The sequence below is a fragment of the Triturus cristatus genome, chromosome 3_1 (genome assembly GCF_964204655.1).
Source record: "Triturus cristatus chromosome 3_1, aTriCri1.1, whole genome shotgun sequence".
Classification (NCBI taxonomy): Eukaryota; Metazoa; Chordata; class Amphibia; order Caudata; family Salamandridae; genus Triturus; species Triturus cristatus.
The window spans coordinates 828360748-828373392 of NC_140583.1; the positions used below are offsets into that span (position 1 = coordinate 828360748).

A 12645-nucleotide genomic window follows, 5' to 3' on the forward strand; every position below is an offset into this window, starting at 1 on the left:
ACTTTCGTGTTGAGTGGGCTCTTGGAGGAATCGTTAATGTGCGTTTAGCTTTTTGATAGCAAATTTGAATACATTTAACGATCCATCTGGCTATCCCTGCTTTGGAAATGGCGATGCCCTTGTGTTGTGGAGAAAAGGCAACGAACAGTTGTTTTGTTTTCCTAAAATCCTTAGTTCTGTCTATATAGTACATGAGGGCCCTCTTTACATCTAGTGTATGGAGCATTCTCTCTGCGACATTTTCTGGATTTGGAAAGAAAACAGGCAGTTCAATAGTCTGATTCATGTGGAACTGCGATATCACTTTAGGCATGAATGTGGGGTTGGTACGTAGTACAACTCTGTTTGCGTGAACCTGTATGAATGGCTCTTGAATGGTTAGTGCCTGGAGTTCACTAACTCTTCTCAACGAAGTGATTGCCACTAAGAAAGCTACTTTCCAGGTGAGGAATTGAATCTCACATGAATGTAGAGGTTCAAAAGGTTGACCCATCAATCTGGTGAGGACCACATTCAGGTTCCACACCGGTGCCGGTGGGTGTGTTGGAGGAATCACTCTTTTGAGTCTCTCTAAGAAGGCTTTGATGGCAGGCACTCGGAATAAAGAGAGGTGCTGCCTGTTCTGAAGATAGGCTGCTATTGCGGTTAGATGTATACGGATGGAGCTGTATGCCAGATTGCATTGGTATAAGTGTAACAGGTAACAGATGATGTTCTGAATGGATGCATCCAGCGGATTGTCATTGTTTTTACAGTAAATGACAAATCTTTTCCATTTAGCCGCATAGCAAGCTCTGGTCGTGGGTCTCCTGGCCTCCTTGATGATATTCAAACATTCTGGAGGCAGGTTCAGGTAGCCAAACTCTAAGACTTCAGGAGCCAGATCGCCAGGTTCAGCTGTTGCGGATCTGGGTGCTGAATTTCACTATGGTTCTGTGTTAAAAGTCTGGGCGTTAGCCGCAGTCTTTGATGCGGCACCACGGAAAGTTCTAGCAACGTGGTGTACCATGGCTGGCGTGCCCACATTGGAGCAACCAGGATGAGTGTCATTGAGTGTTGCCTTAGTTTGCGGGCCACTAGCTGTATTAATGGCGCTGGGGGGAAAGCGTACGCAAATCTGCCGGACCAGTTCATCCATATCGCATTGCCCTGCGACTGTGGATGCGGGAACCTGGCGGCAAAGCTTTGGCATTTTGCGTTTTCCCTGGTGGCGAATAGGACTATCTCTGGATGACCCCACTGGTGGAAGTACGGTTGGAGTACTGATGGATGTAGCTCCCACTCGTGCATTTGGTGGCTGTGTCTGCTGAGCAGATTCGCCATTTGGTTGTCCTTGCCCGGGAGGTGTTCTGCCATGAGGAACATGTTCCTCTGAATGGCCCACCTCCACATGCTCTGAGCCAGATGAGACAACTGTGGAGAGTGTGTTCCTCCCTGCTTCTGTATGTAGTACATGGCAGTCATGTTGTCCGTTCGGATCAACACGACTTTGTTGCACAAGTGTACTTTGAATGCCTTCATTGCCAGGAAGATTGCCATCAGTTCCAGAAGGTTGATGTGCATCTTCTTTTGCTGTGTCGTCTATAGTCCCTGCACTGTGTAATTGAGTACATGAGCTCCCCATCCCTGGAGAGACGCGTCCGCCGTCAGTATTATTTGTGGAACAGGCTCTTGGAACGGTCGGCCCTTGAAAAGGTTTTGTGGATTCCACCAATGCAGAGAGTTGTATGCCCGACCGCTCACCAACACTAGGTCTTTCAACTGTCCTTGAGTCTGATTCCATTGACGTGCCAAGCACTCCTGAAGCGGGCGCATATGTAGTCTTGCGTGCGGGACTATGAAGATGCAGGAGGCCATCATGCCTATCAACTGCATGAACACTCGCGCTGGAAGGGAGTGTTGAGGTCTGAACTTCTTTATCAGCAGTTGCATGCTGTTGATCCGCACTAAATTTGGCTGAGGTTTGGCTGCCAGAGTGTCTATGGTCGCGCCTAGGTACTGCCGTACGTGGGCGGGTTGAAGATGTGACTTTGGATAATTCAGTGAGAATCCCAGACTGTGAAGAAGGTGAATGGTGTGGGATATGTGGCTGGCACACTGCTGGGCTGACTTTGCCTGAACAAGCCAGTCGTCCAGGTAAGGGAAGACGTGAATGTGCTGTCTCCTTAAGTGTGCAGCCACTGTCGCTAGGCACTTGGTAAAGACTCTGGGCGCCGTTGTTACTCCGAAAGGGAGGACTTTGAACTGATAATGCTGATCCTGAAGAGTGAACCTGAGATATTGGCTGTGTGATGGGTGTATGGGTATGTGGAAATACGCATCCTTCAAATCCAGTGTTGCTAGGAAGTCTCCCTGACTGAGTAACGGCAGAACCTGCTGGAGGGTGAGCATATGAATATGCTCTGACAGAATGTATTAGTTGAGCGGTCTTAGGTCCAGTATAGGTCTGAGAGACCCATCCTTTTTTGGGATCAAGAAGTATAGAGAGTACACCGCTGACCCTCGTTGTTCTATAGGCACGAGCTCTATGGCTCCTTTCTGCAGCATACTTAGTACTTCGTGCTGCAATAATGGCAAGTGCTCTGCGGACATAGGACGGTGTCTTGGTGGTATGTTGGGTGGAGTGGATGTTAATTCCAGACAATAACCGTACTGGACAATTTCTCTGACCCACCTGTCTGTGGTGATGAATCTCCAGACTGGCAGGAACTGTTGGAGTCTCCCCCCGACCAGTGTTATGTGGTCGGGGGGCAGTGACAAGACGTCACTGTTTGTTATTGGCGGAGGACCTGGTGTTGTTGTGTCCTCGTCCTCTGCCTTTGGTGCTGGATCCACGATATCCACCCCTATTGTTCTTATTATAGGTACTGTGGGTACCTCCTTTATTGTACTGCTGCTGGGACCCCTGACCTCTAGCTGCTCCTCTATTCCCGGGGCGACGAAAGGAGCCACTCCGAAACTGCTGCGACTGTAGAGCCCCCATAGATTTCGCAGTTTGTGTCCTTTTTAATCTTTTCTAGTGTAGTGTCAACCTCGGGGCCAAATAAAAAGTCTGGGTTGACCGGTTGATTTAAAATATTAGTTTGAATTTCAGGTTTGAAACCCGATATTTTCAGCCATGCGTGCCTCCTCAACATCACACTAGTGTTGATTGCCCTTGCTGCAGTATCAGCTGCATCTAGTGCGCATTTGATGGACGCATTTGTAATGAGTTGTCCCTCTCCGATGAGGAGCTCCGCTCCATCTTTGTAGTCATCTGGTAGGTGTTCTATCAGTGTTTCTAGGGTATCGTAGTGTAACCTGTCGTATCTGGCCAGGAGTGCCTGAGTGTTGGCAATGCGCCAGATGTTTGCTGCTTGTGCTGCTATCCTCTTTCCTGATGTTTCTAGCACTTTGGACTCCTTGTCCGGAGGAGGAGCATCACCGGTAGTTTGCGAGTTAGCTCTCTTGCGAGCATTAGAAACTACCATTGAGTCCAACGGCAATTGACCCTTAATGTATATTGGGTCTCCTGGGGCTGGTTTGTATTTTTTCTCTATTCTCGGGTTCAATACCCGTGCTCTGGTCGTCTCCTTAAAGATGTCCTTAGCATGTTTAATAACCCCTTTTAACATTGGTAGAGTCTTGACCGTTCTTTCTGATGTGGAGAACGTGTCCACCAAGAAATCCTCTTCCACAGAGTCAGAATGAAGTTCCACTCCGTGATTTGCGGCCGCTCTTTCAATGAGGGCGTTAAAAGCAGCAGTATCTTCAGTGGGAGATGGTTTTATATTATAAAGATGAGTGTCAGGAGCATTTTGTGGGTCTCCTGGGTCATTAGGGTCTCCCCATGCTTGATCCTGGTCTTGCTGTTGTTCATCAGGGTCATTATCCACAGGATAAGTGGTATCCTCAGTATAGCCCTCTCCTGCATCCGCCTCCGAGTGTGCGGGAGAAAAGGATTGTGGTTCCTGATCATATGTGTGGTAAGGTTCCACAAGCACTGGTGTCGAACCTGACGCCATTTTCCTTTTTAGTGGAATTTTGTATGATTCCAGAGCCTTTTCTGGAACAATTTTCCGCTTGCGGAACAACAGTCAGTGTTTACGTCGATAAACTGGTCCTGTGAGTCTTCGACAGCTGTTCTTTCTGTGGACACTGTTCTTGGTTGTTCGATACTCTTCCTAAGTTCGAACATCTTAGGTGCCCCCGTTGGTGGCAATCCAAACTTGATCGCTGCCGCCGCCGAGTGAGCCTTGGCGACCTTGTGCGGTTCGGGACCAGTTTTCGGTTCGAGTGTCCCGTTCCCTGATGCGCTTTAGGGACTCCGACACCTGTTGCAACGTGAATGCCGACGGTGCTTTTGATCCGACAGGCTTTTTGGAGACGGGCCTCGACGCGGTCTCCGGTTTCTTTCCTGTCTTCGGGGCTTCGATCCGAAGTTTGGGATCGACGCCTTGTAGATCCGATATTTTGGCAGTCTCGGCACCCCTCGGTGTTGATGTTGTCGGATCGACCACCTTGACCTTGGTCGTTGGTGCCCCAACCTTCGGTGCTATAGGCCTCTGCGTCTTCTCGGGACGGAGGGCCTTCTTCTGTTTCTCGGTGCCGAAGTCCTTTTTTGGTTTCTCGGTACCGAAGTCCTTCTTTGTGTGTTCGGCTCCGATGTCCTTCTTGTGTGTCGACGGATTGGAAGGTTTCGATGCCTTCGATCCGACCTGAACCAGTTGCACTTTCGGTTTCGATTTGACCGGTGCAGGTTTTGGTTTCGATTTCACGGAATCGACTCCAGTCTTTTTCGATAATTCTGGCTCTTTTGAAATGTTCGAAGCCGGTCCTTCAGGCGGGGCCGTAGAACGATACGACTGATCTTGGGTAAGGCCCGCAGGCGATCCCTCGACCTGAGCCTTATCAAGACTATCTCCCTCGGCCTCCGCATCGACTGATTGGCCTAGCTCCTCCCCTGAGCTATTTTCCTCGGCCCCAAGGGCCTCATCGTCGTCTCCTACCTCGTCGAAGACATCTTCGTCCTCGAAGATCTCCTCATCATCGTCGTCATATTGGGAGTCATGCTCTGAAGCAGGGCCCGATTCTACCTCTTCGACGCTCTCGACTTCTTCATCCTCGGTGCTGAAGATGTTAACCGGGTTAGGCACCGATTGTTTGGCCTCCAATCTAGCCGCTCGTCTATTCCGAAGGGTCTTCTTCGACCGGAACCGGGCGCAGGCCATACACCTGGTCTCATCATGATCCGATGATAAACATTTGTTACACACCGGATGGACATCAACGTGTGGATATTTAGCGTGACATAGAGGACATCTCTTGAAGGGAGTCCTTGATTCCATCTTCGAACATCGATCGATGTTCGGACCGAAACTCGGTCCGAGAAGGGTGAATAAGTTCGAGAACAGGTATAACAATTTATCGATGCCGAACGCAAACAATACCGACGATATCTAAAGGCTTTTGGCCTTAAATAAAGTTTTCCTAACTTGAGCTAAGATAAGCACATCCGAACCCAATGGCGGAAAAAAACAATTGAGGATGGAGAGGATGCCCATGCGCACTGTAGTCCAGGGGAAGAGCCACCTATCTCGTGATACTTCGAAGACTCTTCCAGGACAACAATATGCAATCATCCGGACCCAACACTAGGCGGCGATCTATGCACAGATATGAATTCAGCAGCCCACATGCCTCGAACCAATCTATATACGCCCTATAAACATATAAAATGTAAGCACTTAAAGATGTATAAGATGCAGGAGAAAAGGTAAGGAGGAATGAATGTAAATATGTGAAAAGTCTAAATACTGCAGAAAGCCAAGCATTTAATACAACACTGAAGATCAATAGTCTCTTGTGAAATGCAAGGAAGTACCTCTTTGTTGTAAGGGCGGGGAATTCATTTACAGTGTCTGAGCAAAGGCTGTGTTCAAATGATAGTATAATTCAAAATATCTTGAAGCGGATATGGGAAGGGAGGATAAAACGTATTGCTAGTTAGGATTTTCATTGATAATTCCTATGCAAAAGTATACCATGTATCGGGGCCGGACTGGCCGTACCAGGCATTGGGCCATACCCGGGAGGCAGAAAGGGAGAGGCCAGTTTTGCAGCGATGGGGTACCGTTTTGTTACTGGGGGCCAGTTTTGCAGTGGTGCTGCAATATCGGCCCCAGTAACAAAAGCAGCAGTGCTTCACACTTGCGCCCCCACAGGGGCTTGCCCGACAAAATTGCCAGGGCTGCTTGAGTTCCCAGGCCTGCCCTCCCACATATCATTCAGAAAAATAGAACTGAAAGATATAGTACTGTTTAAGTATTGCAGCATTTGAATAACACTTCATAATCCGGATATAGCTGCAAACTGCTCCGATTTCATTTGGTTACTAGGCACCCTTTTTAGCTACAACTGGGACCTCCAGCAAAAACATAATTTAAAAATATTTTCTTCTTCACTTTTACAATCTATTTTGATAATAAACAGTACATAACTGACATTTGCTTTTTGTGTTTCTTTTTATAACAAATACAACTACCTGAAGGGAGATTTTCTTACCTCTCAGACAAGTAAGTACCTGGATGACTGAGAGAGCGTTTCATCTACAAAACAAAACAAACATTGTCAACGATAAACTACATACAGCAAATTGAAAGCTAAATTGAAAAGAGACATCTAGTCAGTCATAATACACAAAAAAGAATGTAACACGAGCAATAGTCAAATGTTAAAGTCCCACTTGGTACTGTTTGTGAGTGTCCTAAGAGACAACTAAATATTTACATTCAATCAGAAAACCTAGATCCTGATAATCAAAGAATATTTCCCATTTTGTGTCTATGTGTTCGTACAACTGCCTTCGCTTTCAAAGATATTACTCACATATCTTTAAATATGCAGTTTATACGATGTTGAAGCGAACAGTATCATAACTTCAGAAGCAGAGTCTAAAATGAAAAGCACTAAATTAAGTTACTTATCTGTAGTTTTGTTAATAGTTGATTTCCTACAGAAACAAACAGCCTTATTCTGTTATGGAAATCTTCAATGACACCAGTAATCAAAACTGAAACCCATTTCAGTCAAGTGTTGTACAGGCAACTGCATATCTGTCAAACCACCATTATGCATTGGGTAAGGCCTATTAAGCAAGGTAAATCACTTAAGAAAATTCCTTCAGGTGTGTCCTTGCAAGGCACACTGCATTCTATCCAAATACATAAACCATTATAAAGAAAATCAATATAAAGGTAATAAAGTGTATTAAAAAATAAACAATTTGTAAATTTAAATAAGGAAACAAATCCTTTAAACAATTGAATCCTTTGTTTCCAATAATGATTTCAAGCATAATTGGTTACGGGTGCGCTTGCGATGTGGTTTAGCGTTTTCTTAAGTAATAGGATAACCTTATCCTATGTTTTTTTATGGTATTACTTTTTGAAAGACTTTACATTTTTTTTATTTCATGATTCATCACAATGCAGAGAGCAGCTTAATATTCTTCACATATGCATCAATGTAGCTTCATATCTGGTATCCTTGGAGCCTTCTTGTTCAAACAGACATTATTCCGAAGTAACTATTACAAAGCATCTAACTTAATAACCTTCTGGTCGTTCTGTCTTGGTTATTTGCTGATTTGACTGAATGAATACATATAAGTCACATCATGGGTTTCCATGAAGTAGTTCCCCCTGGGCAGCACACCTATCAAACTTTCGCTTATTTAGGTCATTGTAGTGGGGAGCAGTGGTAATGGATTCCATCTCCACACCTTTATTCTAATATCATCATATGTATCAGCCAGCCAGCCATTATACTTGTGCAAAACAATTCATACAGAGTTCTTGTTATAAATGGGGGTCTCCATTTGGCAATCGTTTGCACTTTTGACCAAGTAGGGACCCTTCTTCCTAGTCAGGGTAAGGGGGATACACTTCTAAAATAACCCCTGCTCACCCCCTTGGTAGATTGGCACAAGCAGACAGGCTTATCTCAGAGGCAGTGTGTAAAGCATTTGTGCACACATACAGTAATGCAGTGAAAATACTACAAAGGGACACCACACCAATTTAGAAAAATACGTAATCTTTCTCTAAACCAAACAAGACCAAAATGACAAAAATCCACAATACAGTAATCAAAATGTACTTCTTAGAAGGTAATAAGAGTTCTGCCCATAGCAATCTGCAGATGCAATACTTTCAACAAAAAAGTAACTTGGATGCGTCAATATCAAACAAAAACAGCTGCAGGGAAGTTGATGCGTCAGTTCCTTACACGCAGGGAAGATGAAGCATCTGTTCCTTACTCCAGGGGAGGTGATGCATCGGTTCCTTACTGCCACGCAGGGGAGGTGATGCGTCGGTTCCTTACTGAAGGGAGGTGATGCGTCTGTTTCTTACTGTGAGGGGAGGTGATGCGTCTGTCTCTTACGACGGCCCTGGTGTCCTTGTAGACGTGGTGCCCCAGTGCAATGCGTGGGGATCGGGGATGTGTCGGTTCTCGTGCGGCAATGGTGCTGCGTTGGTCTCTCCAGCCGCGGTCCTACGATGCATTGGTTCTTGCTGCAGCACAGCAGGGCATGCTTCGAAATCGGTGGGGTGATTTCAGACTCCGTAGGTTGGTGCAGGCGATGCGACATGCAGCGATTTCTCAAGCCGCGGGCTGGCGCTTCGTCACAATTCTCGTAGTTGCATCTCTTTTCCATCTCCCAATAGGAGGAACAACCTCCAGAGGCCCAACTCAGCAACATGCACCTCTTAGAAGGTCAGAACTCCCAACATGGAAGCTCATGGGAGCGGTTGGTTAAGTCCTTGTGTCCCTGAGACTTCAGAACAGGAGGCAAGCTCTATTTCAAGCCCTTCAAGATCTTCCTCAAGCAGGCGAGACAGCACACAGAAAAGCTGTTGTCCTTTCCTTGGCAGAAACACTGCAGGTCAACCCCAGACATCACACAGCAAAGAGGCAGTACTTCTCCTTCAGATTCTCCAGCTCTTTTCCTTGGCAAAGGTTCTTCTTGAATTCCAGAAATTATCTAACGTTCTAGGGACTGGGCCCCAATGTTTATGTAGCAATTCTCTTTGTTCTCTGGTGGCAGAGAAGCCCTGTGCTCAGTCAAAACTAGTTCGGTCCTCTCTGGTCCAGCATCCCGGCAGCAGGTGGAGACAGCGTTGTGTAAGGCAGACCAGGCCCATTCAGCTGAAAGGAAATCTCCTTCCCCTACTCTAAATGGAACCCAGGTCTATTCAGCTCAGCCCGACTCATCCAGGAAAGGCAGGACAAACCTCAAATCCCCCCAACAACCCCCCCCCCCCGTGGTTGTCTACAGTGAATGCACATCCCCAGCCCCTGTCAATCCAAAACCAGACCGTCAATACACAGCCCAGCGCAGAGGCACACAGGATGACTAAGCAAGAAAAGACCTACTTTTTAAGAGTGGTATTTTCAAACGAAGAATTTAAAAATCATCCTTACTAAAAGATGCAGCTTTATATTCTGAGTTCAGGCATACTAAACTCCATCTTTCTATCTTTTCCCGATGGAAAGTTATACTTATAATAAAATAAACTCCCATTCTATCCTACAGAACAGATAGCCTTTCAATAGTGAAAAACAAAATAAACTGTATTCCACTATCAGGACATGTCACACACATCGTACATGTCCTAATTTCACATACATTGAACCCTACCCACTGGGGTACCTTGGGCCTACCTTAAGGGTGACTCACGTGTAATAAAAGGGAAGGTTAGGGCCTCACATGTGGGTGCACTTTCCAGGTCGACATGACAGTAGAAACTGCGTGCAGACACTACAGTGGCAGGTTTGTGAGCCTTTTGCAAGGCTGCTTGTGTGGGTGAAAGAATCAGGAGGTGCAGGCCCACTAGCAGCATTTGATTTACAGGCCCTGGGCATACATGGTGCACTGTATTAGGGACTTAGTAGTAAATCAAATAAGCCAATCATGGAAACCCATATTAACAATTTGCACAGAGAGCATATGCACTTTAGCACTGAACAACAGTGGTAATGTGCCCAGAGTCCTAAAACCAACAAAAACAGGGTCAGGAGGCCAAAAAGCAAAAACAAGCCTGGGGATAAACCCACTGGAAAAGCCGGGTCTAACAGTACTCAAGGGTGTCAATTGAGTTTTTCAACTTCTAAAAGAAATGGATCCAATGCAAACTACCTGGTTTCAAGTGTGCAGCCAAGTATCTTAGTACTATACATTCAGCGTTCTCCCACTTAAGTCTTTCACTCGGTCAGGCATTCCTGGCAGTCCCCTTAATGGACCCTTCAAAACGTAGCTATAAAAAATTTCAGGAGGATGAGTTAAGTTTTAAAACTTTTTTAGTCTGCATGCTTTCTATTTCTTTACCCATCAGTTTGGTAAACATTGTGATCTCTTCTTCCCAGCTTGAACAAGGGCCAGGCAACCCTAGACAATATGAAGAACCCCAGCATCATCTTACGTACATCTGGGCACTCATCCTTGACCCCACTGTATGTACCCTGCTAAGATTCCTTGGAGTCGGATAAGTTTGGTAAAGAATATTAAACTGCATTAGTTTGGACCAAGTATTTTGAGACATCCATGTAGTACAATTTTTATATTTTGTTTACTCTATCCCAATCATCTTTAGTAAACTATAAAATACTGTTTGCTTCCTACTTAGATTTTATATCTGAATGATCTTCCCTATTATACTTGAGCATTGCTTGATAAAGGACTGTCACTATCTGACATATTAGAACAAGGGTTACTATTACATTCAGTATATCGTGTCATTGATTAATTTGTCTCTTACTTCCATGTTGCTTTAGCTACAACCAGAACATTACCATATGCGCAAAAATAACCAGAGTGAATTCTGAATCCCTCTTAAACTCCAAAAAGGTGCATAGGATGTTCTCCTAATGTAGGTCACACAACTATTTAAGGCCAACTCTTCCCCGCCAACTCCCATCTATGTGCATGTGTTTTTTTGCAACCCAGGGTGCTTTGTTGTATATTCTCTCTGTGTCCCAGTTTCCAAAAATATTGTGTCACCTTTATTAATCCCAAAAGTTGAAAGTTTTGCAGTGGTCAAATCTTGCCTCTTTAAATTCCAGCATCTTTGTTGTCCTCTGTTGACAACCTGTTGGTCACACACTGCACTTGGAAAGCAATGTAGTATGGTTTAAAGTCAGGTGACAGAATCCCTTAAAACCCTTTACCAACTCCCCCAGCCCTTTTTGGTAAGTGGCAGCGACAACTTCTCCAATGCTTTATGATGAACAAGTTACTTACCTTCGGTAACGATATATCTGTAAGAAACATTAGTTAGTTTGATTCCTTACCTTAGAATATCCCCTAGGCATCGTCTGCGGCTCCACGTCCGTCAACGGCGTCGTGATAGCCGGGATAACGTCGTCTGAGTACTTAGACGCCGCCCTCACACGCCGACATCAGTTCTTGCACATAGCTTTCTGCGCCAGGAATGCAGAGCCATGCAAGAAACAGACACTGGTGCCATAAATCTAGGACCCTGAAAGGGATAACCTTAACCCTAGATATCAGTTCGCAGAACGGGGAGGATGGGTGGGGCGGTAAAGAATCTAACTAACTAATGTTTCTTACAGATATATCGTTACCGAAGGGAAGTAACTTGTTCATCTGAAAGAAATACGCTAGTTAGATTCCTTACTTTAGAATAGATAGCCCAGCAATACCAACCCCGGTGGTGGGTCTGCGAACCAAGATCACACCAGGAAGTCCTGGAGAACGAACGGCCAAAGAAGCCATCTCTCCGGACTTGGCTGTCCAGGCAGTAATGCTTAGCAAACGTGTGCAGCGAGGCCCACGTAGCTGCCTGACAAATGTCCTGCAGAGGGACTCCCCGTCCCAGGGCAGTAGTAGCCGCTGTGGCCCGAGTGGAATGGGCCCTCAGCCCCACAGGAGGCTCCTTCTTAGCCAAGGAATAACAGGCCTTAATGCACAAAACGACCCACCGAGAGATGGTCCGCTTGTGCACCGCCCACCCCTTCTTAGCACCCACGTAGCCAACGAAGAGTTGGTCGTCCACCCGGAACTGTTACGTGCGGTCCAGATAGAAGGAGAGCGCACGTTTTGGGTCCAGACGGTGGAGCCTCTCTTCCTCTTTCGAGGGAGGCGGAAAGAAGGTGGGCAATGTAACCGACTGGCCGATGTGAAAGGCAGTTACCATCTTAGGGAGAAAGGAAGGACGAGTCCTGAGAACAACCTTGTACCGGATGGACAGAGAGGAAAGGAGGTTTAGAAGAAAGAGCCTGGAGCTCACTCACCCTTCTGGCAGAGGTGATGGCAACCAGGAAAGCAGTCTTAAGAGTTAGAAGACGAAGAGGACAATTATGAAGTGGCTCAAAAGGAGCGCACATCAGATAGGTTAACACCAGATTCAAGTCCCACTGAGGCATTACGAAAGGGACAGGAGGAAACATATGAGTAATGCCTTTAAAGAATCTAGCAACAACAGGGGACTTGAAAAGAGAAGGCTGATCATGCAGCAGCGGTCCGTGGAGGGAGTCCCGTGGGGCGGAAAGGCGGGGCGAGGGAGGGGCAGGGTGGGGGGTACTAAACTCCGGAATATGGATAATTGGAGGCCAGTAAACAATTAAATAAATAAAACGAATTTC

At 46.0% G+C, this 12645-nt stretch overlaps 1 protein-coding gene across 2 annotated transcripts in view; it reads right to left on the reverse strand.

The window, feature by feature from the left end:
- The window catches only part of PLEKHA3 (pleckstrin homology domain containing A3), a 290840-nt gene that overhangs the window by 55771 nt on the left and 222424 nt on the right, over nucleotides 1–12645 (reverse strand). For both annotated transcript variants that reach the window (XM_085645207.1, XM_085645208.1), the window contains one exon: nucleotides 6544–6587. In XM_085645207.1, coding sequence (XP_085501333.1) covers nucleotides 6544–6587 — 44 coding nt within the window. The remainder of the gene's footprint in view (nucleotides 1–6543; nucleotides 6588–12645) is intronic.